Source organism: Curcuma longa, chromosome 10 (genome assembly GCF_044706935.1).
Source record: "Curcuma longa cultivar G26 ecotype Majalengka, Jawa Barat chromosome 10, ITB_CL_G26_1.1, whole genome shotgun sequence".
Taxonomy (NCBI): Eukaryota; Viridiplantae; Streptophyta; class Magnoliopsida; order Zingiberales; family Zingiberaceae; genus Curcuma; species Curcuma longa.
In genome coordinates this window covers 9,258,720-9,284,798 of record NC_133870.1, presented here as the reverse complement: position 1 = coordinate 9,284,798, position 26,079 = coordinate 9,258,720, and the positions used below count along the sequence as shown (strand labels likewise).

The 26,079-nt window shown below is 37.4% G+C and overlaps 3 protein-coding genes, 2 long non-coding RNA genes and 1 pseudogene across 6 annotated transcripts; 3 read left to right on the top strand and 3 right to left on the bottom strand.

The window, feature by feature from the left end:
• Nucleotides 1-7,653: 7,653 nt before the first annotated feature.
• On the top strand, nt 7,654-9,701 carry LOC141836724 (uncharacterized). The gene is made up of 4 exons (XR_012602475.1): nt 7,654-7,747; nt 7,825-7,909; nt 7,982-8,052; nt 9,490-9,701. It is a non-coding gene; the product is annotated as an uncharacterized LOC141836724 (long non-coding RNA).
• A 129-nt stretch (nt 9,702-9,830) lies between these two features.
• Nucleotides 9,831-10,696, top strand: LOC141836725 (uncharacterized). The gene is made up of 4 exons (XR_012602476.1): nt 9,831-9,944; nt 10,050-10,240; nt 10,336-10,399; nt 10,592-10,696. It is a non-coding gene; the product is annotated as an uncharacterized LOC141836725 (long non-coding RNA).
• A 248-nt stretch (nt 10,697-10,944) lies between these two features.
• Nucleotides 10,945-15,219, bottom strand: LOC141836278 (ethylene-responsive transcription factor-like protein At4g13040). 2 transcript variants are annotated; one of them, XM_074723723.1, is made up of 7 exons: nt 14,953-15,219; nt 14,411-14,462; nt 14,062-14,192; nt 13,124-13,208; nt 11,758-11,938; nt 11,480-11,601; nt 10,945-11,405 (listed from the first exon to the last, which is right to left on the bottom strand). In XM_074723723.1, exons 2-7 carry the CDS (start codon nt 14,451-14,453, stop codon nt 11,260-11,262), a joined length of 708 nt encoding a protein of 235 aa, XP_074579824.1. In that variant the 5' UTR covers nt 14,454-14,462; nt 14,953-15,219; the 3' UTR covers nt 10,945-11,259. The 2 variants fall into 2 exon arrangements, with proteins under 2 accessions (XP_074579824.1, XP_074579825.1); XM_074723724.1 differs by lacking the exon at nt 14,953-15,219 and adding an exon at nt 14,676-14,707.
• A 1,491-nt stretch (nt 15,220-16,710) lies between these two features.
• LOC141835809 (serine hydroxymethyltransferase 4-like) lies at nt 16,711-19,483 on the bottom strand. The gene is made up of 4 exons (XM_074723181.1): nt 18,698-19,483; nt 17,692-18,082; nt 17,503-17,604; nt 16,711-17,127 (listed from the first exon to the last, which is right to left on the bottom strand). The coding sequence occupies exons 1-4, from the start codon at nt 19,385-19,387 to the stop codon at nt 16,883-16,885; spliced, it is 1,428 nt and encodes a 475-aa protein (XP_074579282.1). The 5' UTR covers nt 19,388-19,483; the 3' UTR covers nt 16,711-16,882.
• Nucleotides 19,484-21,181: 1,698 nt separating this feature from the next.
• Nucleotides 21,182-22,918, top strand: LOC141835808 (adenosylhomocysteinase-like). The gene is made up of 3 exons (XM_074723180.1): nt 21,182-21,926; nt 22,050-22,586; nt 22,687-22,918. The coding sequence occupies exons 1-3, from the start codon at nt 21,216-21,218 to the stop codon at nt 22,894-22,896; spliced, it is 1,458 nt and encodes a 485-aa protein (XP_074579281.1). The 5' UTR covers nt 21,182-21,215; the 3' UTR covers nt 22,897-22,918.
• A 238-nt stretch (nt 22,919-23,156) lies between these two features.
• On the bottom strand, nt 23,157-25,983 carry LOC141835810 (small ribosomal subunit protein eS8-like; annotated as a pseudogene).
• Nucleotides 25,984-26,079: the final 96 nt, after the last annotated feature.

Below are 26,079 nucleotides of genomic sequence, written 5' to 3'. Positions count from 1 at the left end.
AATTATTTTGCTAATTAAACTTGGAACATGTAAAATAGATTTTAATTGAAGTCCTTGAATAAGAATATCTTCAATCTCTATCACTATAATTTTAATTCCATTTGCCATTGAAACTTTCACTTCATCAGTGCATATTTTGTAATTCAAAAAAATCATGCATTGCCCCATCATGTGGGTTGATGGTTTGACTTTCTTTTTGCCACTGAAACTTTCACTTCATCAGAGTAAAAGGTGCTGGAGGAATTTTCTTTAGCTCATTGGATTCAACTATGTGGGTTGATGGTTTGAATTTCCTTTGATTTTGTAGCTTCCAATCTAGGAGTTTTCCATGAATGTCCTAACATGTCTTTTTGGTATGATTTGGCTTCTCACAATGCTCACATCACACTTGGTTTTTCCTCTATTTATAAAATTGTGGTCAAGTGATTGTTAACGTAGATCCTTATGCTTGCTCTTCTACGACGTTGAGAGTGGAAGGATTTAACATAACTTTCTTCGTACTTTCTTCCCATCGAACTTCAGAAAAAACTTCACGTAGTGAAGGAAGAGGTTTGACTCCTAGAATACGATCTCATACTTCATCTAAGTCTTTGTTGATGCCTTGAAGAAAGTCGAATATCCAATCTTTTTTAGTCTTATCATACAACACTCCATCCTCAACACATTCTAAGGAATTGTATAAAACAGATCCATTTCTTGTCATAGATCAATTAACCAACTAGTTGTAATACTCAGTCATTGACATTGATCCTTGCTTCACGTTTTGTAGAATTGATCGAATTTTAAAACATTGGGATGTGTTTTGACGATCGGAGTACATATATCTCTTGGACTACATTGTAGATTTCTTGGGCATTTTTATAGAATAGGCGAGTCCTTCCAATTTGAGGCTCCATTGAATTAATCAACCATGCCATGACAATAGAATTTTCAACTTCCCATGGGTTATACGTTGCATCACTGGAAAATCCACTCTTTCTTTTGTTTGAATTATTAAAAGAACGGATTGAAATCATTCTCTAAAATTTAACCCGTTTAGTTTATATTGGGTAATATGTAGAGAATTATTCATATTCGAAGTTGCAACGATAGTTTCAAGGGATTCTAATAAATCCATGGTCGAACTCTTATATCAATGAAACCAGGAAAGAATTATAAAGAAATTTATGTTTCCATTGAAAAATAATACAAATATATATACACCTCTATGATCTTTATCTTATCTCTAACTTAGGAAACAATCTCTAAAATTAAGCCTAAGATTTATGTCAGATTTACCTTATGAATAATTAGATAATCTTTATCCTTATGATCTTTATTTCTTATTTTTAGTGATCCTTATCATCTTTTTTCAATACAAATCGTCTTATATCATTTGATAGGTACGAAGTAATGTCAACAATAAGATTGATGATTTATTCTAATTTGAATTTAAAAAATTTATCCTTAATTAATGATACGGTAATTTCTACTCTAAATTTGTAAATATATTTTTGTATGAATTCTATATTAATATTATACAATAGATGTCTAATATATAACATAACAAAGAAGCCGCCGTCATTCCTACAACATCACAAAATTAAAATAATAACTAAAATATAATCACAATATATATATCATTAAAATTTATTAATAATATAGTAAATTTACGTACAATAATATTTGTTAGGGACAATCTACTTTAGTAGAGACTCATTCGTCTAGAGGGTGATAATCTTATAATCTATTGTACATTTCCTTTAGTTTATCGTTGGAAATAATTTTCAATCTATATACTTGTGAGCATTGGATAGACAAAAATAATTAATAAAAATATATAATAATATGTCATAGTGCTAAAATCTAAATTTAAAATTAATTAATACTCATTGACTCTGTAAAATATTCATTATATTTGGAATTGTATAACAACGTATTAAAATGTAGAAAGTTTTTATCGATGTCCATGACCATTAAATGATAATGTGTACAATTGATATTTATAGGTATAAAAATATACCTAACTTCTAGATCAACTAGACTCATTTTGATAATTTAATATAAAATTATTTCCCATAAGTGTTCGTATAATGATTGTTAGATTTTAGATATAATCATTAATTAGTATAATAATATCACAAACAAGAGTATATAAAGTCACATTTTTACTATGAATCTCATTGAGCAATATATAAATTTATTATATGATTTACTATATAAGGACATTTCCTTAAAGAGTAATGAAATATAGGCGGCGATTACTTCCCCATCTGTAAATATGCTACTAAGACATATGAGAGGAAGATATTTATTATCAACGCATAGTAGCCTTTCTCTGATACAAATTCAAAAGTATATCATCTCAAATTTTGAAGCATTGATATCAAGTAGGTCACATTTCCTTTTCGTTTTTTTTTTTGTTTCTTTAAAATTTCTTTGAAATATTGCAAATAAACACAATTCGATGTATTTAATAAAAAAATTAAAATCAATAAAATGTAATTAATATAAAATTTAAATATTAATGTATAAATGTCAACTTATATACTTTAATATTATTCAATATCATAATGTTAATTTCTTTTTCATTTGTTTGTATTTTATAAGTCTCCTCTCTTCTACATATAGTTTTATCTTCTTTTTTCTTATATATCAAAATCTTTGCCTCCAATATATTTTATTTCAAAATTCATCTCTCTAGACTTTATCTTTAAATTACTTCCCTCAACATCCTTTATTTTTCTTCTAGTCCTTTTCCTATTTGAGATCATTACTAGTCATTCAGGTATATATTTAAGAGTGATGTTAAAATTATAACGATTTTTATCATGTCCTCTTATTACAATAATTGAAATATTTTCAGAATGAAAATCTTCATAATGACTAATTGGATGAGATAAATATTCTCTTTCCAAAATAATTTAGAGATAAAATTATTCGAAAATAAAATCACTCTGTAAGAGAGGACAATGTCCCATCTTTTATCACATGAAAATGAGAGAGATTATGATTTTTATTTAGTTCAGATTATTATTATTATTATTAATTCGGATCATTATTTTTTTTAAAAACAAAATTTAGCTTTTCGATTTTTTTTTTCAAAATGATTTAAGTAAAATGCCGAAATCGAAATGTTATCCAAATGGATGCCCCGGCATCATTAGGCTCGAGGCGTCATAATGCCATGGAGGACGACGTCGCGTCCCTGTCCCATCTCCTCCGCCCGACACGTTTCGACATCTGATTCGTCGGGACGGTGAACCGTCGCCCACCCGGTCCCGCACCGCATCCACTAGACCTAGACCACCACCCGGTAATCTCCCGCGAGCCAAACGGGCCCCGCAAACACGTCACCCGGGTCCCGACCGAGGCGTCGGCAGTGGGCCCCGCCGTGACGGGGAGGTCATTTCTTGTCTTTTTTTAAAAAAAAATATTTTAATTTTCGGGAATTGATTATTTGAAAATATTTTTTTATTTACCGTCTCCGTGGCACATCCCATCCCCACTGTCGATAAAAGGACGGTGACGGTGAAATGATGGCTCGATCCGAAACTTTTTCGCTCTCGTTCCAGCTTCTTCCTCCCTCGATCGCTTTAGGGTTTGATACCAGATGCGCGCTTGGTTTCACCATCCAGCGATGGATGCCTCGTGGTTCCAGGATTTGGAAGTGGATTTGGAGGCCGAGTATTGTTGATGGTAATGCCGTCATCCGCTCTATGCTAACTTAGTTTTCTTTTGTTGTTGTTGTTGTTGTTGTTGTTGATCGATGTCCTTTTGCTTTTCGGTGTTTGATCGTAGTACTGATATGAAGGTTTCTGCGGCCTGCAATAATGGATCGTGCGGTTTTCTGCTGTTGGCAGATATGCTTGTTTGACAACGAGAGAGAGCACGCCGGTCCACGATCATGCCCGCGGCCATGGCTGTGTGTACCAGCGTGCTGTTTCTCGTTGTCAACTGGGCGGTTTGCCTTCTGGCGTGATCGACCATCTTCTTGGCCCTGCTCCAGGTTTGTCTCTTGGTTACTTCGACCTTTGATACTTGGCTTCTCCTTAAAGTGTTTTTTTGGGTCGCGTGTCAATATTCTTTATCATTGGGTTTGGTTTGCGTAAACCCGGAGCATGATTATAACCTAGACCAAGCCGAGAGCTCGCTGCTTTGTTGTTTGTTCTTTAGAAATGTTATGCAGACGCGTAGTGGTAGCCGATGTAATATTTGTTTCAATTTGACTGTTTAAGCTTTCCATTACTTTATTTAGCACAATGCTTGTCAAATGGTGTTATAGTTAAGTAATTTTCTCTTTAGAATTGCCTATTTATTTCCTGGAGAACTATTGAATTTGTACTTTGTGTAACTTAGCTTCCTGAAGTTCGATTTCTCGATGCAATTCTCTAGTGATTCTTCACAGAATTTCAAAATCAATTTTTTATATTAACAACTGTCTTGCCTTTTGTATTTCTCTTATAGTAAGAAAATAAACAAATATAATGATTTTGTATACAAGTTTAATCTTTGCTCGGGAGCATCCAAGGTGGATAAACTATCAGTACTATTGTTATGATGTTATGTACTCTAGACATTTGACAAATGATACGCATCCACTAACTTTGATTTAGTGCTGCATTTTGTAATGTTTGTACGTGAGTCAAATAGTTTGTATTAGCAACAGTACGGTCCCAACTTTTGAATTTTAAGGAAGCATGTTTAATTTGCTTGATCTTGCATTCTTGATTCAAGCATAAATTATCTAATATTTTCCTACCTAATAAAGTAATTATGATTTTTTTTACATCTATTTATCTTTTAGCAGTGAATTAAGTTGGAAGGCAGTTGTATGCAGTTGGTTCTTCTTATTGTTATACAGTGCAGAGATTGAAGTGCCTGATCAGCGGTTTAAGTAGTTGACAAAAAAATTATGCTTTGGAAAGAAATTCAGTTGATTTGGAAAGTATGAACCCTCAGTTGATTTGCTGTGTTTTGGAAAGAAAATCATGGTACATTCATTGTTAGGGACTTATCTTAAAGCAGAAGGGAAAGGGTCAAGGAACTTGCAGAAATTGCGTATATTCTGACAGTTTATTAAGCTTAAGAAACTTATTATGGACCATCTAGTTTGTGTTACTTTTTCTAAATCTAGTAGGTTTTTTAATTTACCTTTTATATTAGACATTCTAGACTGATAAGAGCTCTTTCTTGTGTTACATACTAAGCTTTCGGTTCTACCATGATAATGATTCGATTTTACAGCAGGAAATACAGCAGATATATATATGTTTCTGTTTGTTTTATACAGGCATATATATATTTTTGGGTGTATTGTGGCACCGATCTTTCTTCTATCCTATGTGATAAAATTTAAGTTGTAAAATGTGGAGATAAGTAGATAACCAATCTGGTTTGTTAAAATTATGACTTTATTCATGACCAGATAAAAGATGGCTTCATTTCTGGCTTGAACCAGTGCTAAATTTAATTTTTTCCCCAATAGTAACAAACTAGACTAAGTGTACTTATACCATGCTCACTTAAGCAACAAGTTTTTGTTCTTCAACATTTGTCCTTTACTATTTTGATTGTATATATAGATTGTCAAAATCGTATCAGTATTGAGATCTAATGGTCAAACATCTAAATATCACTTATATTGGATTGGCAATGCTGATGTAATTGGAATTGTTAAGGAAAAGATAAAAATTAATAAATAAAATAGTTTCTTATATGAGAGAAACAATGATTTTCAATTGTCTATGGATGTGCCTTAGATTTAATCAAATATCATAAATTTAAGAGCATATATTATAAATAATAGAATTAATAAAGTTAGATAGCAACAAAGATTGAATCTCGAGCCGTATCATGCGATATCGGTGAAAAATTTCATTTCGTCAGTGCATAGGCGTTCTGATTGGGATACTGTCCGGAGGCGTCGCTCGGGTTCAGCGACGCCTTCGGAGGCATTGCGCGGGCTTGGCGACACCTCCGGTGGCATTGTCGGGCTCGGGTGACACCTTTGGAGGTGTTGCGCATGCTCTCGGTCGCACATAGTCAGTCGCAGTTTTTTTATTCTTAATTTAGGTTTTAATAAAGTTTTAATAATCACCTCTTAGCTATAGTTGGGGATAATTTAAATAGGCTTAATTAAAATCTCATAAAATTATCCTTTTATTTTTTATTTTTAAATATTTAGATTAAATTTTTTATTTTAGTTAATATATTTTTTATTTTAAAATATCAAAATTATATCAGCATGGTACGATATGGTACCGAAACTGTATCGTTCTGGTCTAGGATTGAAACCTCAGCACAGCTCGATATTTTAAACCTTGGATAGCAATACATAATATAGCATCACAATATTAGTAATGGCAGATTGTTAATAATATCGTATTGTTATATTTTTGATAAATTCATATTTTAGAATGTTAGATTGTTAATAAATAATAATCATATCTATTAATATGGAAGATTAAATTAAAATGTATTATAATAAATAATAAAATCAAGATGTGAATAATAAAATCATATATCAATGATATTTATGTGGCTAAATATTATTTGATTAATATTTCATATTATGGGGGTTTAGTTGTTATCTAAGTCACATCCAAATTATGGTTATTGGATTTTCTATCACAATCTGATAGTAAATTTTCTCATTTACGCTAAGCAAGAAACATAGGTTAGGTGCAGGCTTGGTCTAGTAGGTGGCGCTATTCATGAACTACTGGTCTTATGACTATCTTGAGTGGTTGCTAGGTTGAAATATTTTAGTTAGATTTGTCTCTCTCCCTCTCAGACACTTGGGATTGGCGAAAGTTGACTAGATCTTCAAGCCAAATCAATCTATTTTGGTCGATGTTCAATCAATTTTGGCTGTTTTCACTTTCAGCTTGGCTTAAATTATGTTTATTTCCACCTATTTCCTTCCAGAATGTAACTCATTTCTAGCTAATTTATCAATATTGATTAACTCGATTCAACTTAGGTGATCCAAATTGCTATGGGTCAATCTTGACGGCTATGGTTTTATGCGCTTTATCCTTCTCACATGAGATGAGACCACCTCAAATCCTCGGATGCATACTTTCTGTTCTTCCATTCATAAGAAAAACAATGACTAGACTGTTAAAGGAATCAATCTTTTGATATAGAATATTTTCTTTTGTTGTACTAGTCTTCTTCAATAGTGATTTACATGATAAAGAATGAATAATGCAAGTGATCGAGTGGCAAAGAAATTGGTATGTGGTCTGTGGACAGTAAATTCAGAAATTAATACTTATCTTTGATAAAATAATACCAACTAATTGTGCTTCTTGTAAGTGAATAGTGAAAACATGATTAGTTTTGGTGAAAGAATATTGGTGAAACCTTTTATTTTTGAGCAAAGTCATGAGATGTTCTTTTAACTTTTGCAGATCGAACTATTTGCGAGGTTTACGGATGGGCCCTCAAGGTATCCTGTATCTCAATAGTGCTAAGCCTCATAAAGAAGGAAACATACTAATTGTCATTGCTCTATCAAGACTGTAATAACCATGATAGATGGAAAGTCTCTAGCCCAAATTATGTCACCTTGCAACAACCTGATAGATGTTTCCACTAAGACATTTGTGATATTGTCAAATAGGTTGATGATTGTTGTTACTTAGAGACAAACTACGAAGCAACAGAAAGGAGGAGCTGAGGAACAAGTTTGATCTGTGAGTAGCTGTGAGAACTACGCATGTATAATCTATCAAATCAAGATCTGAATTCTCAGAGATAGGTAAAGCATGAACATCTAAGTAGAGAGAAATAATGATAGATGAGAACAGCTAATAACATATCTTGATTCAAGCATAGACTAAGCAGTCATGAGTCCTCCAGAGCAACTTCAAGCAGCTTAGGACAAACCAGAAAAGATGGACAAACCTGATATTTCTAAAATGTACGACCTATTACTGAAGCTCAAATCCATTATTTCATTATGGTTTTCTGGGGTTACAATCTAAATATGCAGGTCAAAGACGTCTGCCAATTTCTATTATGCCTTTTGGGGCTTAACTACAAGCTTGACGAGGGAAAAATAAGGTTAGAAATCTCATTACCTATTCATTGTTTTGTTCACTTATGAATATTTTCATATGAATTTGATCACTTTCATTAAATTTTTGACATTTTGTCCAAATAAAAGTATCAAATCATTAACTTGTTTGGTCTAACAATTGATCCAAAATGGTGTTTAAAGTGTGGTTTTAAATGTTGAGCTATGTCAGTCGGCTTGTTCCGCCTACTTGCCAACATAGGAAACAACTTTGAACTCGAAGGTTGTTGAGATTGGTTAGATTCAACATAATTAGCCGTGTGTTTGTTTTTTTTACAAAAATTGAAAATGTAAAAATTTAAATAGGAAACTACATACCTGGGATTAAAGATTAATGCGTCATTTCACATACTGGGTTTAAAGAGTTAAAGCAACATTTTATGTCATGCTTTGAATGTGAATATCAGTTCACAATTCAGATGAGTTTTGTTTCTTTAATGCTCTTTCAATTTGTTTATTTACTTATACAAATATAAGGTCATAGAAATTAGATAGTCCATTATAATTAAATTTAATTGCAATATAATATAGAGAGTTTTGTTTCTTTATTGCTCTTTCAATTAGTTTATTTACTCATAATAGAAATTAGATAGTCCATTCAAATTATATTATTGTACACTATAATATTGACATGTACTAAAGAATGCTAATATAGATTCAAATTGGATAAAAAATTAAGACCCCAAGCATGATGATAAAATACACACTTGTCATATAACAATTGTATTAAAACAAAAGTAATTTATTAGATAAATCTAGGATTTAGGTTTGTGATATTTTTTATAGTAAAATATAATAGAAAATATGGGATAAAATATAAAATCTACGTTAAATTTTCTTTATTAATCCTTTTTAATTTAGATTTTGACGAGAAAATATTCATTTTTATTCCAATTTAGGTGAAGATGAACTTCTTCTACGTAATCTATTCACTTATAAAATAAAACTATTACCATTAATAATCAATTGAATTAGAATTTTAGAAAAAATAAAAAACAATGTGCATTGAAGAGCGCTGAGTGTTAGACATGTCATCATACTCACTGGCACAAACAACACAGGCAACATAAAATTTTATGCAATCATATAGAATGCTTTACTTTATATGTTTTTGTTGTCAAACAAACAAAATACTATAATTTGAATTTTATTGCAAAGTGCTCTCTACCTTATTGATGTTCTGAAAAGGCTAAAAATACGAGAATATCAATGGTAAAAACTTTTGGAAAAGCCATAGTTTCTCCAAAAGATTAGTCTTTTGACTAAAACATAAGAGAAAAAAAAACACAGCATTGAAATGTCCTTCACAGCTTGATTTATGGGTTGGAAACTTCCCCATTGTTGCATTTCATGAACATGGACATGAATATCTCAAATAGCCAAACATTTCTTGGATGCAATTATGTAACATGAAAGTTATACAGATGCCTCAAGACCAGGGGACCTGGAAGCCCTCTTCAAGGGATCCATTAGCCACAATCGCATCAGATGTTTGGGCCAGCACACGCTCGATCTCCTCAACAGTTAGAGCTGGGACTGAGAGGGACAGCAACTCAGGATCTCCAACCCAATTGTTCAATGTGCCAATTCCTTTAACATCCATGCCAATGTGACTTACATGCTGCACATCCGTAGGGAGCCCAATCTCCATCTCCACCTCGTCCTCCCTCTCCAGAGCAAACAGCTGAGTAAAACTCCTGATCAGTCTCTGAATGGCTGCAGATATGTTGTGTCTCGGCAAAGGAGGAAACCCAAGTGAATTCTTCATCCTCTATCCTTTCTATGATATATTCGACTTCCCCTTGGAGGAAAAAATTTCCATTAATCACTCTGAAGGTTGATGCAATGGCATGAGAACTTACTGTGCGATGGTTGAAAGGTAAGCTTCTTCTGCTGCTTTAATTGAAACAGTATTGACGTTGCCTTTAAATGGAGTAGAAGGTGATTAATGTAGAGTAAAATGTGGGTTGATTGACTTGGTTAGCAAGTCTTCCCATCTCCATTTTGTATTGCAGGAATTAGACCAGTGGTTGGTTGCTACCTACTTGTTACTCATAGCAAGGGCATCTGTGAGCTCAGTTGTGTTTCCGATAAGCATCATGGCCGTAGATATGTCGATGCCAGATGATAGACCTTGGCCTGTACTGCTATTTTATATCCTTCATCAGATACACAGTGAGAGGCTTCCTGATAGTTTTATCCTTTAAATTTTGAGTTCTTGTTTTCATGAATCATTAAGTCACCATAAACGGGAGCTTTATTATCTGTAGGGGTACTCTGATCCTCTTGCTGGCCTTGGAAGCAAATGAAGATTGAAGATTCCAAATCTTTTAGGTGCTATTCCACTGATCTTTTTTTCTCACGTTAGGATTTTAAAAAAGAAAAGAAGATCACACAATGTATAAAATGAGAAGATATTCATATGTAATTTTATTTATTCTTTCTTCTCTCCCTCCTTTCTCTCTTTCCAAGTAGATGGATTTTAAATGTATTTTCCTTAAATATCCACATGAAATTTCCATGCAGGAAGAAGATGCCAAGTGTTCATGAACCATTAACCATAGTTTGGTTGGGGTGTGATGGGAGGAGTTGCTATATACGCATATGAAGTTGATACTATAACAATTTCAGACCAAGGTAAATGAACATTTTCAGTTTCAATTTGATTTATATTCTAATTTGATTTCCTCTGGCTTCCAAAAGCTAAACAATTAAATAAAAGTTTAGTTTAGTTTTGTTCTATTTATTGGACATTTTTCATTCAAAGACCATTAGATTTATATTGTAATTTGAGCTTGGACAAGCCTTTTTTTTAATCACATGATCTAATCAACTTTTGGCCTCAATCATATGATCTATTCAATTCAGTAAGACATGTATTTCAGTTTGAAGGCAGTTCGAACTAGTATCTTCCAAATCTTTCAAAGAATGAAAAAGAGTATTACAGTAGTCTTAATATCCCAGAAGAGCAACATTGGAGCAGCGATCGAGATGAAATTTATGCTGCAAATGCTAACAATGAGTGAATGAGGAATGCATGAGTAAGAGCCTACTTATTATGGGCCTTTACATGGAGTAAATTAATCAGAGAGAAATCAAAGAGATGATGCTGGAACTATGAACATGTCTAAATTAGCCTGAATAAAGAAATGTATGAGAGCTGTATACTAAACTCCATGGTTGCTTCACTAGGGTCACAAGACAGATACATCGGCATCAATATCATCATCGTCCGACATCGATGAATCGTGACTGCCTCCTTCCTGCTCCCAGTTGCTACTGGAAATCTGAGCCTCGGATGACTTCTTTCGCTTTCCTGGACTAAGCCTCCTCTGGTTCTCTAATGGAAAAAGGAAAAACAACCAATGAGAATGGGCATGGAAGATTGTTGTTGAGCATGAGGAACTTCATTACTCTTGTTATTGATCGCACTGCGCGTCATCATCAAGAACTCTTCCCAGTTGTATTGCCTCAGTTCTTGTTTCTCCTCTGCCAAGAGCTCAAAATTGGGTTCTCTTCCACACATAAAAGCTGCTCTGTGGGGACAGATGAATGCATCAACAGGCAGTGATAGCACTAGTTAGTTAACAATTCAAAGAGAAAGTAGGCTTTTTCTCATAGCTAGAAATCTCATGGCACAAGTGAAAACTGCAATACTAGGCGCAGCCGGCGTGCATCCAATACCACAATACCTGTCGTATAGTCGAGCAGCTTCTTCTTGAGATCCGACAGTCCCCAGGTGTATTTGTTTCTTATCGACCTTTATTGCTGCCTGCCATTTCATATTTTTGAAATAAACCCCCCTCATCATGCACGGTTCCTGATTCTCGTAGTGTTTCCTCCTATGTCTCTTTCTATGTTTTATTTCTTTACCTGCAAACAGAAGCAAAAGTAAGGGATTTAAAATCGATCGTCGCATTCATTTGTATTTTGACAATACCACTAACAATGTTCAAATACATTAAATCAATATGTTTGCTTGAAAATTAATTAAATCAAATTTACTACAGTAATTAAAGTTTTTTTTTTCCTTCCCTGTACCTCTACCTGTTATAACTTTCACTCTAATAGATTTAACTTACTCATTGCATTTGAATGTGCACATCTCAATATATTTTCTCATTCGATCATGATGTATCAGAGATACATCTAATTATTCTTGAATGTTAGTATTTTTTTAATCGTTTGTGGTAATTCCAGAAGACAAAGCAAACTCACACAATCTCAATTGACAAAACAAATGATTACTTTTAGTTGTTTAGTTTCCTTTGTACATAATTATTTGCTTTGCATTGACATATTGCACATACCAGATTATGTGTACCAGAGAATTATTTTTTATGCTTCCTGAGTAATCAAACGTTTCTCAATCCAAGTTAGACCTGATCCCAGATCGGTTTGAATCAGATCCGATCTGGATTCTGTAACCGAATCAACAGGTTGATTACCCATTGGCCTAGTTTAGGTCCAATTAACCATCGGCTGTTAACTAGCATCATATATTGTGGTGGATCAACACCACACAATTGCTTAGCCTTAGTTGAACCAGTGGTTCTGACTATTGGGAGAAGGAGAGTTTGTATTTTTTTTAACGATTGAAATTATTTGATTGTTTTTTATCAATGATTATAATTTAGTGTATGTTATTTTTTTAAATTTTATAAATACGGAGTTCATTTCATCATTTCCACATCATCTTCTCTACTTTCATTTTTAAATTTGAAATCTCGATCACTCTCAACTTTAATTCTATAATATTATAATGGAAGGAAGAGATTCCGAATTGCGCATTGTTCCGAACTGTGAACCGTAACTATTTTGGACAGTTAAAGTTAAGAGTCGATCTATCAAAAATGAACCGACAATTTTGAATCGTCAGTGCTGAACCATGGTCAGGTCTAAATTCTAAATCAGTTCTCTTTTTAGCAACTAAACTCTAACGCAGTTTCGCCTATAGTTATAATCAGTCATGCCAAAGGATTATCCTCATTCATAGGCTCTCATGTTTAAAAGGTTTAGAAACATTTAGGTGTAAAGATGCACTTGGAAACTACAAACCTGGGTAATATGGATTTGGCTCTTCTTTTGACATAATCAATGAAGATTCATCCATGGATCCAGTATATATTTCAGACTTGCTTACCTGAGGAACAACACATCTTATAATATAAAACATTCACATAATTATTTATAGTTAATAATGTTATAATAGGTCTCTAACAAGTGCCAAGAATAAGCTACTGGAATAATTGAAATAAGTATTGTGCCAGAAGGGAACCTATCAATCCAAACTCATAGGTAACAACAAAGGAAAAAGGTCATTCACTAGCAGACTTACTGTCTTCTGAATCCAATGTCCTAAAAAGTACAAAATGGTGTTCTGATGTGCAATGCCAAATAGAAGAAAAATCAATATGCAATCCAGCCAACTACTTGAAGAACTAATAACCTATTGGTCTCTGTAAGTGTTATCACATTTTATATGAATTTGATCATATCAAGCCATGAAGAAGAATCGACTGAATAAAGGCTAAGCATAACCACCATTACCATTATACTAACTTTAAAAACTCTTTGTTTAAGAGTTTAGGTGATGAAAAATACATTGCTACACTAATTTAGAAATAAACCTACCATTCTTGATATAATTTTCTTAATTGAAAATCTTTGAAATAGTCTCAATGGACAGCATGATTGTGAATATGTCTAGTTAACATGTGTGATAAAGTTGTCTTCCAAATCAGTATCAGAAATCAATTACTTGCTCCCATTATGAAGAAACAGAATAACAATCAATAACTGCAAACTGAGGGAATGAAAAATCAACAGGTTCCAAGGAAAATGGACAAAGAGCACACAAAGCTTCTGATTGCTTAACTGAAATCACAGATCACAAGTAAATGCCTAAAATAACAACTCATAGATCTTTCATTCAGGCAACACAAAGTTAACAAAATAGGTGCCTCATAAAATGGGATCGTGTAATAGATTTATACCAGCTTTTGAAGACTTGTCTCCACTGAAGGCATCGGATGTACAGTACTTGGCTTAACATGTCGACTGGAATTTTGATCAACAGTCGGAGTCTCAATGTATTTAGGAACTACTACAGGCGAGGAACCTTTTCCTGCAAATTCACATTAGAACACTAAGCTATATAATTACAAGTTGAAACAGACCAAAACTATCTATCTCCATTTAGAATCACTTGATTGTCTTATGAAATTCTCATTCTTACGATACATTGGTTGCCTTAATCAATGTGATTTCTTTGCAAATAAAAAGAAAAAAATAGTCATAAAGTAAAAATCTAAGAGAGTTAGAGCAAAGACTAAAGAGAACTACCAGAACAAAGCCCTAAATATCTTCTTCGCCTGATGCTGACCATGGCTTGCTGCTGCATGACACAGAAGAAGAACATTATTAATAATTCACAATGATCAACAATGCCAGAAAGGTATATAGTTCCTGCAAAACTTGATCCAGTCAAAAGGAATAGTAATGGTGAAGCAATCCGAAACGAACTTGATTTAGAGATGATTGTAAAAGATTAAGAAAAAACGAGACTCGCGTGCCTTCTTCGGCAACCATGCTAAACGATCATTTGAACCTTTTGGATTTGTGAAGGATCACCAGCCCCCAATAGGAGCTCACCAACCCACCACCCGAATCACCAAACCGGCAAGAACTTTCGAAGATACGATTCCCCAACCCTTGATCCACCCACCCACCGGCCACCCACGAATTCAGGAGACAGAAAACAACCCAAAAGGTCCGAAATCGCGTCCAAATATCTCGGCGAAAAACCACGCGCAAGCACAAAATTAATCATCCAGAAACATCGAAAACAACGAAATAATCAGCAAAAAATAAATCCTAGAAAGAACCTGAAGGAGTTCCCGATCCGCGGCGGTGCCGGCGTCTGAGAAGGTCGTGAGTCGCAACCGTGCAGCTGCTGCTTCAAGGAGGCCCGGAGGAGACGGAGACGAAGAGAGAGAGGGGGGGGGGCGCACAATTCCACCACCTCCTTTCTCTTCTCCGATTCGAATTTGTTCTCTCGCTCTCCTTCTGCTAGCTCCTTCGATCCTCCTCTCGACGTCGCCTTCTTCAAATCTGTGGTTCAAGTCCGTGGGGCGTGGAGCATTGAAGCGATGGCGGAACGTATACCCTTGCCCAAATGACCAAATTACCCTCAGGCTTTGCGTGTAAATCCGAGAAGGAAGCGTGGAAAGGCGGGATCCCGTAGGGGCAGTTTGGGCATTTCGGAGGAGCTTAGGTTTGGTTGACGGAGGGAAGCGGTAACACTAGTAGGCGGCAGCCTGCCACCGACGACGAGGGGTAGCGGTGGTTGGATTTATAGCGAGAGAAAAATATTTAAAAAATAAAAATAAAAATAAAAATAAATCGGTAGAGATTGGGCGGGCGTGAGGATAACGTCCGGCCCGCCCGACCGGTTCTTTTCTGTCCGCCTGCACACCCTAACCTTATCCTGCTCCACAATGTGGCCCGAACCATGAGGCACCGATTCGAGCCTTCGTGCTCAGATCGGATTGATCGGTTCGATCAAACAATCCATTTTGGCTGCCTTGTCGGCGAGAGTGCTCTCACGTTCAGAACCGACGGTTCGAAGCTGAAGTTTTACCTTATCATTGCCGGTAAGAAAAGGAGGAGGGTTGCAGGTGTTGGATTCGATTGATGGAGAAGAATTAAATTTTAATTTAATTAAATAAAAATATATATATTTTATATAAAAATGTACATGTGGAATTGCAAGCTAAATGACATGTGGACATGTTCGAAGATAATGAAGCATTGACGATAAGGTGCTAGTCATTTTGTGGTAAATGCTAAATTAGAATCTTGGCGATTTATTGAACGGATTAAACCGATGTGTTAAATTTTAATTTGTTTTAATTAAAGTAAAAATATATATATTTATATGGCGCTGAATGTTGGGCTATGACTCGAACATGTATTGATAATATATACAAATTATAGTTTTAAAAAATTCATAAAATTAAAAAAAAAAGGCGGTGTGAAAATATGACAAACCGGTCGAATGTGGGATGGGCATTGGGGTACAGTAGTAAATGTCAACCGGCCCGTATATATATAATTATATTAATTTTATAAACAAAAGCATTGTACGGTTCGGCCCGGCTAACCGGGTTAAATTTTAATTTAATTAAATAAAAATATATATATTTTATATAAAAATGTATTGATAATATATACAACGGGCCACATGGGCTGGACCCGGCCCGTGGTCGGGTCTAGCCGAGAGTGCTCTCGCGAAGCTAAAGTTCAAGTTCTTCGACTCGTGGAGATAAGAAATTACATGTTGGAAGATAATGAAGCGTTGACGATAAGGTGCTAGTCATTTTGTGGTCCATTGGTTCGTCTAATTCCGAAGTTATTCTATGCATTTGATCTTCTTTTGTCGATACAAGGACCGGAGTCGCATTCGATAAGTTTCCAAACGTGTGGTGCCAATCAAATTGGACCTTGGGGTAGTGACTTGTGATCCATTGGTAGAGTAGTGACTCGGGAGCTATAAGCATTGTATGTGGAGAATTTCAGCCCATCATCTATTTTGGTTCTACTACTACTCATTTGGAAACAAAACAAGATATCATAGACCTGGATTGTTGAACAAAGCAGAATGGATTTCAAGAAGCATGCTAGGATCATTGCTTTTCAATGACAAGAACTCGCAGAAGAGCAGGAACATAACAAGAAGCAGCAAGAAAACGAAATTCGCACAAACATTGGGAACGGTAAAGCATGAGCTGAGGGATAAGGGCGAACTGAGACATCCTAATCCTTGTACTTCATCGCAGACATTTGAAAGCCAGGCATGTCGAACGATGCCGAAAACTTTTCGACAGCAGCCTTCAGCTCCTCGATATCCTTGTTGTTCACCAAGCCTTTGTTGAAGTCCTTGAGCAACTTGCCGTGCTCTTTTTGGATGGAAAGGCAAAGAGTGACGGCTTGGTGAAGGAACTCTGCGACCTGCTCGAAATCCTTTTCCACCAAGCCCCTTGATGTCATTGCAGGAGTTCCTGAGAAATTAACCATAGGATTTACCATATAGTATGATTACAAGGATAACAGGATCAAATTATGATACAGTAGAGTGGGTAAGTTTCTCAGATGTCAAAGTTAGATAATCCACAATGGATGAATAGTAAAAGTCGCGGCATTGTGTAGGGAAAAGCAAGATAGATGCATAACATAGGAAGCATACAACATTAGAGTTCAAGAGAAGATCTCCAGTGTATGAAACATCTTCAAGAATTGTTGCTCAGCCCTGTGTAGGGCTGAGCTGCCCAAAGTTTCAACAGATGTTATATGAAAAATAAACCTAAACATTATATACACACAAGCATTTCAAAGCATATGATCAAGTAATCAAGCTAGAGAAACAAAGTTCTTACCAATCCGGACACCGCCAGGGGCCAATGCACTGCTGTCTCCAAAAACAGCATTCTTGTTAACAGTAATATTGCAGAGATCACAAAGTTTCTCAACCTTGTTTCCTGGGAAAATGGAGTTTGAAGGTTCTTATTTCAACCTTGAACAGATGACAAACAGATATTTTCATAATATAATCAAATGTTTAGTACCAGTTAAGCCCAGGGGTCGAAGATCCCAGAGAACAAGGTGATTCTCAGTTCCATCAGTCACGAGCTTGTAGCCCTTGCTGATCAGATAATTCCCCAGCGCAACAGCATTTGCCCTGACCTGCTTGGCATATGCCTTGAAACCTGGCGACATGGCCTGCTTCAAAGCAACAGCCAATGCAGCTATCTGGTGGTTGTGAGGGCCACCTTGTAGAGCCGGAAACACAGAAAAATTGATTTTGTCTTCAAAATCATAAACTGCATCTTCTGGCTGACCCTTTTTTGGAGGCTTAGGGCCTTTCCTGTAAAAGATCATGCCAGACCTAGGACCTCTAAGACTCTTATGAGTTGTGGTGGTAACCACATCACAGAACTCGAAGGGATTTGCAGCTTCCTACATAAACCAGAGTTGAAAGTTACCATAGAAAAGCCAAAATCAATTACTTTGTTGCAGATCTAGCTTCTGCTAGCGAAGGATTGGCGCAAATAATCAATACAATTCTGTGCACTATCAAGGTTAACTAGTCAAGCTATAATTTCCTAAAAGCAAGAATTGGAGGAGAAAGGCAGCAACTCTCACAAACTTGAAAGATCCATGTTTATTTGCATCCTTATTCTAGAACCGTTTAAGATTTGACAAATACACACGAAGAAAGATCTCTATCCTCCAGTACTACGTGGCAACTCCAAGTGTCCAGATCCATTTGCCAAAAATCGCAAATATATTCCAACAACATACGTATGGAACACCAAGGTTAAAATAGATGCCTTAACTAGAATCTAAACTTTCAAATCTTTTCCACATCATTGGAACACTAGTAATGCATCATCTATTCAGATCAGATCTGGAGGAATATCCAAAAAAAAAAAAAAAAAATCCCGAAACCATATATTCAGATCTACCAGATCCGTCAATTATCGAAGCTGATTTTAGATGGAAAGAGATATACAAACAATAAAATAAACCAAAAGAGAAGAATCGAAGATATTAGATATCATCCATGATTACCTGAGCGGCCACAAGGCCACTGATGTGAGCCATATCGCACAATAACAAGGCCCCGCACTTGTCGGCGATAGATCTGAATCTCGCATAATCCCAATCCCTAGGGTATGCGCTACCACCGCAGATGATGAGCTTGGGGCGGAAGTCGAGGGCCTTCTCCTCGAGCTTATCGTAGTCGATGTAGCCGGTCGCGGGGCTGACCTTGTAGGGGAGACTCTCAAAATAGATGGAGGTTGCGGAGATCTTCTTACCTCCGGATGTGTAGTATCCGTGGGTGAGGTGGCCGCCGGATGGGAGGTCGAGGCCCATGAGGCGATCGTGAGGGTTGAGCAAGGCGGTGTAGGCAGCGAAGTTCGCGGGGCTGCCGGAGTAGGGCTGGACGTTGACGCCCCACTTGGAAGGATCCAGTCGGTAGGCGGCGAGGGCGCGGGAGCGGCAGAGGTTCTCAATCGCGTCGATGTGCTCGTTCCCGCCGTAGTAGCGGTTGCCGGGCATGCCCTCGGAGTACTTGTTGGTGAGGGCGCTGCCGAGGGCTTCAATAACGGCGAAGGAGGTGAAGTTCTCGGAGGCGATTAGCTCGATGCCATGAGACTGCCGCCGCTTCTCGTGCTCGATCAGGTCATGGATCTCGGGGTCGACGATGGAAAGGGGCGAAAGCCCCCACTCGCTGACGGACTCCGTGGTGGCGGCCATGGCGGTGGCGGAGAAAACCTCGAGGGAAGAAGAGGATGCGGAGATCGTGGAGACCGGCGATGGGAGGCGAGAGAATTTATAGGGAAATGAGAGGGTTTGCGCTGCTCCCTATCGCACCAGTCACCACATGTTTTTACTCAAGGATATTTAAAATTTATAATTTGATCCTTTTAATTATTTTTTAAAATATTTTTTATATTATGTGTAAATTATACCTGTTTTTTCTTAATAAAAAAAATAGATTAGTCGTGATATCACGATGGCTTAGTTATGAGCTTGTGGTTAGAGATAAATGAATTAAATAACTCATATAATTATATGTTTAATTTATTAATATTTATAAAATTCTTATCAACCTATTAAATAAATTTTAAAAATTTTTAAATAAATAAATTTATATTATAAAATTTAATAATCAATTAAATAAGTTTAACATACCTAATCAAATAAATTTGAATGAAAAATTTAATAATATCTAAAAGAAATCAAATTTTAATAATTTAAATTTATTTTAATAATTTAATTCATTTTAGATTTGATTTAATTATTTTTTATTTAATAAATTTGAACCTTATAAAATTTTGATTGAGTTTAACTCATTTAGTCGAAGTGTCTTATCACAAGTGATAAGATGGAGACATATGTTGCCTGAGATTCCAGGTTGAGTCCTATTAGCAACATGAACTTGTTGACTGCATCAGACTTTTTATCAATATAGTAGTATCGTGCCTTCGAAAAATCCCTTAGAGAGTTTTTTTTTATTATGAGGTCGTTTCAACGATGGGACCGATCACTATAAAAAATTTATCCAAGATAGTTTTTTTTTTACCCCAGGACATAGTTGAGTTGGTTACGACGGTGCAGACTTACAAAAGAGGGCAAAAGTTCGAATATCAACGAAACTGAGATAATACGTTCCTCCGTCATGATCAACTACAGCTTCTCAATTTACCTTCTCACAAATGGTCATTGTCCTAACCGTGTAGGACCACTAGGATGACAGATTCTACCTTTTTGTAAAAGAATTTAACTCATTTACTATAGTAAAATATAAAATCTGTCACCCTAACAATTTCATACTATCGTAAACATATTATTAAGTTTACTACAAACAACAAGAGCTCTCACCCAAAGATTTATTATAAGTAAATAAAGAATTTTCTTGAATGCTATTCACCTAAAAAGTACTTTTAAGTCCTCCTCGCACCTAACTACAACCTACCTTAGCTTTGATTAAATCCATTGCATCTAAATTTCCCTTCGCCCTAAAGAAAAGTAATAAAGTAGGTGAGTAGTAGGAAGACTTCCATGAGTCACTCCTTCCCACCTACTCCAATGCTATCATCAACATGACGTCACATTACGTATCTAATTTGCCCCGTATAGTAAAGAATATTGTCTCCGAGGCAACATGAGATATTTATGTTCCTTCAAAATATATCTAATATCTAACTATAAAAAATAAAAAATAAAAAATATATTAACGTGCAAGGGTTTTTTTTTAATTATAAAATCTCATTAATTTGTGAGTGAAGATGGTCAACTCTCTCCGAAGACGATGGATCTCAAATCTCACGTAATTCTCGGGTCAAATTCAATAAGGACCAGAAAAAAAAATTAAAACCGACCATTTCGACTCCGGTCGGGCCGGAAATAGACCGGTTGATTCGTGAAGCAGAATCGGACGTGGCGTGTTTCGCCACACCCAACTCCGACTCATCTCCACCGTCCATTCCCCCCGGCTCGTCTATATAATGCCATCCACTTTGTCTTCTCCTCTCGTCGTTCGATCTCTGTTCCGTGCTCGGATCCGAAGCGAGAAGTGAGAATGGCTTTGATCGTGGAGAAGACGTCGTCGGGGCGGGAGTACAAGGTGAAGGATCTGTCCCAGGCCGACTTCGGACGCCTTGAGATCGAGCTCGCCGAGGTGGAGATGCCCGGGCTCATGGCCTGCCGCGCCGAGTACGGCGCCGCCAAGCCCTTCGCCGGCGCCCGCATCTCCGGATCCCTCCACATGACCATCCAGACCGCCGTCCTCATCGAGACGCTCACCGCCCTCGGCGCAGAGGTGCGCTGGTGCTCCTGCAACATCTTCTCCACGCAGGACCACGCCGCCGCCGCCATCGCCCGCGATTCCGCCGCGGTCTTCGCCTGGAAGGGGGAGACCCTCGCCGAGTACTGGTGGTGCACGGAGCGATGCCTCGATTGGGGCGCCGACGGCGGCCCCGATCTCATCGTCGACGACGGCGGCGACACTACGCTCCTCATCCACGAGGGCGTCAAGGCCGAGGAGGAGTTCGAGAAGTCAGGCAAGCTGCCAGATCCGGCATCCACGGATAACGCCGAGTTCAAGATCGTGCTCGGGATCATCCGCGACGGACTCAAGACCGACCCTAAAAAGTACCACCGGATGAAGGATCGGATCGTGGGCGTGTCCGAGGAGACCACGACCGGCGTCAAGCGGCTCTACCAAATGCAGGATAGCGGCACTCTCCTGTTTCCTGCTATCAACGTCAACGATTCCGTCACCAAGAGCAAGGTGAGTTTTCTTGCCCTAAATAATTTATTGTTCTTTTCCAATTTATTGATCTAGTTCTACTTTTCTTTCTGTTTTATTAAATATTTGGATGGATGTGTTGGACTCTGTTGTTTTGATAACCAGTTTGACAATCTATATGGATGCCGCCACTCACTCCCTGATGGCCTGATGAGGGCGACTGATGTCATGATCGCCGGCAAGGTCGCCGTGGTCTGTGGCTACGGTGATGTGGGGAAGGGCTGTGCCGCCGCCCTCAAACAAGCTGGTGCTCGTGTGATCGTCACCGAGATCGACCCCATCTGTGCACTTCAGGCCCTGATGGAAGGCATCCCCGTCCGCACACTGGAAGATGTTCTTTCTGAAGCTGATATCTTCGTGACCACCACTGGAAACAAGGACATCATCATGGTCGACCACATGAGGAAGATGAAGAACAATGCCATCGTCTGCAACATCGGCCACTTCGACAACGAGATCGACATGCACGGGCTGGAGACCTACCCGGGCGTCAAGCGCATCACCATCAAGCCCCAGACCGATCGTTGGGTGTTCCCCGAGACCGGCACCGGGATCATAATTCTCGCTGAGGGCCGTCTCATGAACCTCGGTTGTGCCACAGGCCACCCCAGCTTTGTGATGTCTTGCTCCTTCACCAATCAGGTACTGATATTGAAAGATCCAATCTGATCATATTTTTGGGTAGTTCTTTTCCAACTATGAAATACAATCCAATCCAAAAACAAAAACAAAAATCTGGCAGGTGATAGCACAACTGGAGCTATGGAAGGAGAAGTCGACTGGAAAATACGAGAAGAAAGTGTATGTGTTACCTAAGCATCTCGACGAGAAGGTGGCAGCTCTTCATCTCGGCAAATTGGGAGCTAAGCTCACCAAACTTACTCCTGCACAAGCCCAGTATATCAGCGTCCCAGTTGAGGGGCCATACAAGCCTGCTCAGTACAGGTATTAAGAATCATATGCAAACGAGGAAGACAAAAAGGCAATTACCTTGCTTATGATTTGTTGTTTCTTTACCTGAGCATATCGATCGGGATCGAGTTCGATGATGCTAAAGAATAACTAGGCTTGAGAAGTGATGTAATGTCTAGAGTGTTTCAGCTGCATTATTGAATCTAGAATTGTGCCTTATCTCAAGCAAAGGCAAATTCTCTTTCGCCCTAATGGCACAACCACAAAACAAGACAGTTCTTTAAACCGAAACATAAACTGAGCATCCTCGAATAGTTTACACCAAAATCGACAGTTATGTCTCCTGTGCTTGATGCTAAAAGTTCCAGAAAGAAAGATATCTTAAAGATCCAAAGGCTTGATAACTCAACAAAACAAGGAACAATGACATTTTTAAAGCAACTGCAAAAAAAATAAAATTAGGCTGTTCCTGCTCCCTTGCCCTTCTTCCGCTGGATCTTCTTCGTGTAGAACTCAAGCTCCTTCCCTTCCAATATGTAGCTGTAGAATCGAATGGGGAACAATGCCAAAAATTAGTCGATGAATAGGGTAAATGAGGAAGTATTTAATCGACCGGGATTAAATTTCATAGGATTCGGCTAACCCGTCAGCTCTCCCACACTGGCCGGGGCGAGAGGATATGCAGGCCAACAGCCTTCCAGTACCAAATTGATCCTCGATGTGGGGATCGAGTTTCCGATCCTGCTGCCTCTTTTCCAGCTTCCTTAGGACATGGCTACTCTTCTTAACTTCTGCAGTAGCTTCTCCCTCTTGCCCCTGACAGACGCAACCATACGAAATTCAACAACTTATACGCATGGTCCATTCATTGAAACAAGATGGTTATTAAGTATTATGGTAGATTTAAAGGCAGAATCCAGCACAAATTATAGAAAAAGATGAGGATCAAGATGCACATATGAAAATTTTCTTACTGTATCTGAAAAAACATGTATACACTAAACGGAGTTGATTCGTTCAGGTTCCAAGTTGAAAGAATAAATGTATTTATGTATTCCGAAAAAAAAATGATGAGTTGCTTCATAGCTGGAGAAAATATTAATCCATACATCATAAATAAGAACAGAGACAACAGCTTGATCGCACAAAATTATCTAGCCAATTGTTGCAAGGGAAGCCAACTTTGAATTAAACAAAGCAAATTTTAGAACCTTGGGGTTTGCTTAACATGTAACCGAAATCCACAGAACAAAAGAATAACAGCCAGGATAATCCAATGTTAAGATTCTACTATGTGCACTAAGGAATTTAGCAGAAAAAAACATACTCCAGTTTGTTTAACTGAAGATGATGGTTGAACATATAGACATTTGAAGAAGATGGATCAATTCATAATTATCTCTTCATTTCCCAATAGCAAAATTTAACTTTAAATCACAAAACTTTTTATGAACTCAAATCTAACCAGCATTATCTATTCTAAATATTTGGGATGGGTGCATTTATATATTCAAACGAGCCCTAAACAACACAAAAGCCTTCAATTGAATTAGTAGTGGATATGCACATGAATCATAACCCTAATTGTGACCCATGAAAAGAATGGAAAAACTCAATCAAGCTCCATCATCATGGAACACTAATTGATGATCAAACAATCATTCAAAGTAGTGTAACTTGAAATAATAGCGGAAGAAAGGATATATATATACATAATGGAACACTAAAATCTACCCTAAATATTTGGGATGGGTGCATTTATATATTCAAACGAGCCCTAAGCAACGCAAAAGCCTTCAATTGAATTAGTAGTGGATATGCACATGAATCATAACCCTAATTGTGACCCATGAAAAAATGGAAAACCTCAATCAAGCTCCATTATCATGGAACACTAATTGATGATCAAACAATCATTCAAAGTAGTGTAACTTGAAATAATAGCAGAAGAAAGGATATATATATACATAATGGAACACTAAAATCTACCCTAAATATTTGGGATGGGTGCATTTATATATTCAAACGAGCCCTAAGCAACGCAAAAGCCTTCAATTGAATTAGTAGTGGATATGCACATAAATCATAACCCTAATTGTGACCCATGAAAAAATGGAAAACCTCAATCAAGCTCCATTATCATGGAACACTAATTGATGTTCAAACAATCATTCAAAGTAGTGTAACTTGAAATAATGGCGGAAGAAAGGATATATATACATAATGGAACACTAAAATCTACCTCGGTTGTCTCTTTTTTGTGGCCGCTGGGTTCTTCTTCTTCTTCCCAAGCTCGACGCCATAATGCTGGAGATACCACGCCTTGAAGGGGGCAGCATCAACCTGAACAATTGCACTCTTTACAAGGGTTTGAGTCCTCACAAGCTCATTGTTTGAAGCATTGTAAACCACATCAAGGATCCGGGTCTTGCGCGTAACGGCCTCACTTCCCCATGAGTAATTCCCAGTATCCAATCTCAATGCCCTCCACTTCACATTGCCTCCTCGAACTCGTACCCTTCTCACAGTCTTGTTGCTCGAGAGCTTCGTGTTTGCAGGCTGCCTTCCCAGCTCATACCTTGCAAAAGTAAAAAAAACCAAAACCAAAATTGAAATCTAAAGTAAAGCTTATTGTTTCTTTATTTATGAATAGAACAGCTAAAAGTAGATCTAAACAGGATTGCTTAAAAAAAACAGTAGGATTAAGTTACGAGATATGATCTTGAAAGACGAACATGGAACATTCGATCGATTTTGGAGTTCAAAGTCCTCTTTTCCCATAAGATTCAAAGCAACAGAGTGCTAAAAGCACATAATTCAAGGAAGAGAAGATTAGCTACGAAAATCGAGAGTTAAAAAGAGAAATCGAATCTTTACTTCCTCTTCTTCCTCCAGGCCTTCTTCTTGCCTCCGGTCGCGCGCCTCTTGTGCATGGAGTCGCGTGAAATGCCTGCGAGCACAAGAAGAAGAACAGCGCCATTAACGACGGCATCGCGGCAAATGGTAGAACAACGCACAAGACAATTCTAGGATTCATGATCGGTACCCATCTTGGCAGCGCGGTGGTGATTATAGCCTGGACTCGCCCCGCCCCCGCCGCCGCTTCCGCTTCGGCCGCCGCCGCTTCCGCTTCCACTTCGGCCGCTGGAAGAGTCTGCCCTCTCGACTTCGCTTCCTCTCTTCGTTACCTTACGATACTTATACGTTGAAGCCCGTGGTGGCT

Excerpts from the sequence above, each read along its gene's own strand:
- LOC141836278 (XM_074723723.1), bottom strand. The coding sequence starts at position 14,453 with ATGGTCAGCATCAGGCGAAGAAGATATTTAGGGCTTTGTTCTG. Across the intron at positions 13,209-14,061 it reads AGACAAGTCTTCAAAAGCTG|GTAAGCAAGTCTGAAATATA; the intron begins GTATAAATCTAT and ends GTTGTTCCTCAG. Across the intron at positions 11,406-11,479 it reads CAGTGCGATCAATAACAAGA|AGAACCAGAGGAGGCTTAGT; the intron begins GTAATGAAGTTC and ends TTTTTCCATTAG.
- LOC141835809 (XM_074723181.1), bottom strand. The coding sequence starts at position 19,387 with ATGGCCGCCACCACGGAGTCCGTCAGCGAGTGGGGGCTTTCGCCCCTT. Across the intron at positions 18,083-18,697 it reads GTGGCCTTGTGGCCGCTCAG|GAAGCTGCAAATCCCTTCGA; the intron begins GTAATCATGGAT and ends TGGTTTATGTAG. Across the intron at positions 17,128-17,502 it reads CCCTGGCGGTGTCCGGATTG|GAACTCCTGCAATGACATCA; the intron begins GTAAGAACTTTG and ends TTAATTTCTCAG.
- LOC141835808 (XM_074723180.1), top strand. The coding sequence starts at position 21,216 with ATGGCTTTGATCGTGGAGAAGACGTCGTCGGGGCGGGAGTACAAGGTG. Across the intron at positions 21,927-22,049 it reads ATTCCGTCACCAAGAGCAAG|TTTGACAATCTATATGGATG; the intron begins GTGAGTTTTCTT and ends TTTGATAACCAG. Across the intron at positions 22,587-22,686 it reads CTTGCTCCTTCACCAATCAG|GTGATAGCACAACTGGAGCT; the intron begins GTACTGATATTG and ends AAAATCTGGCAG.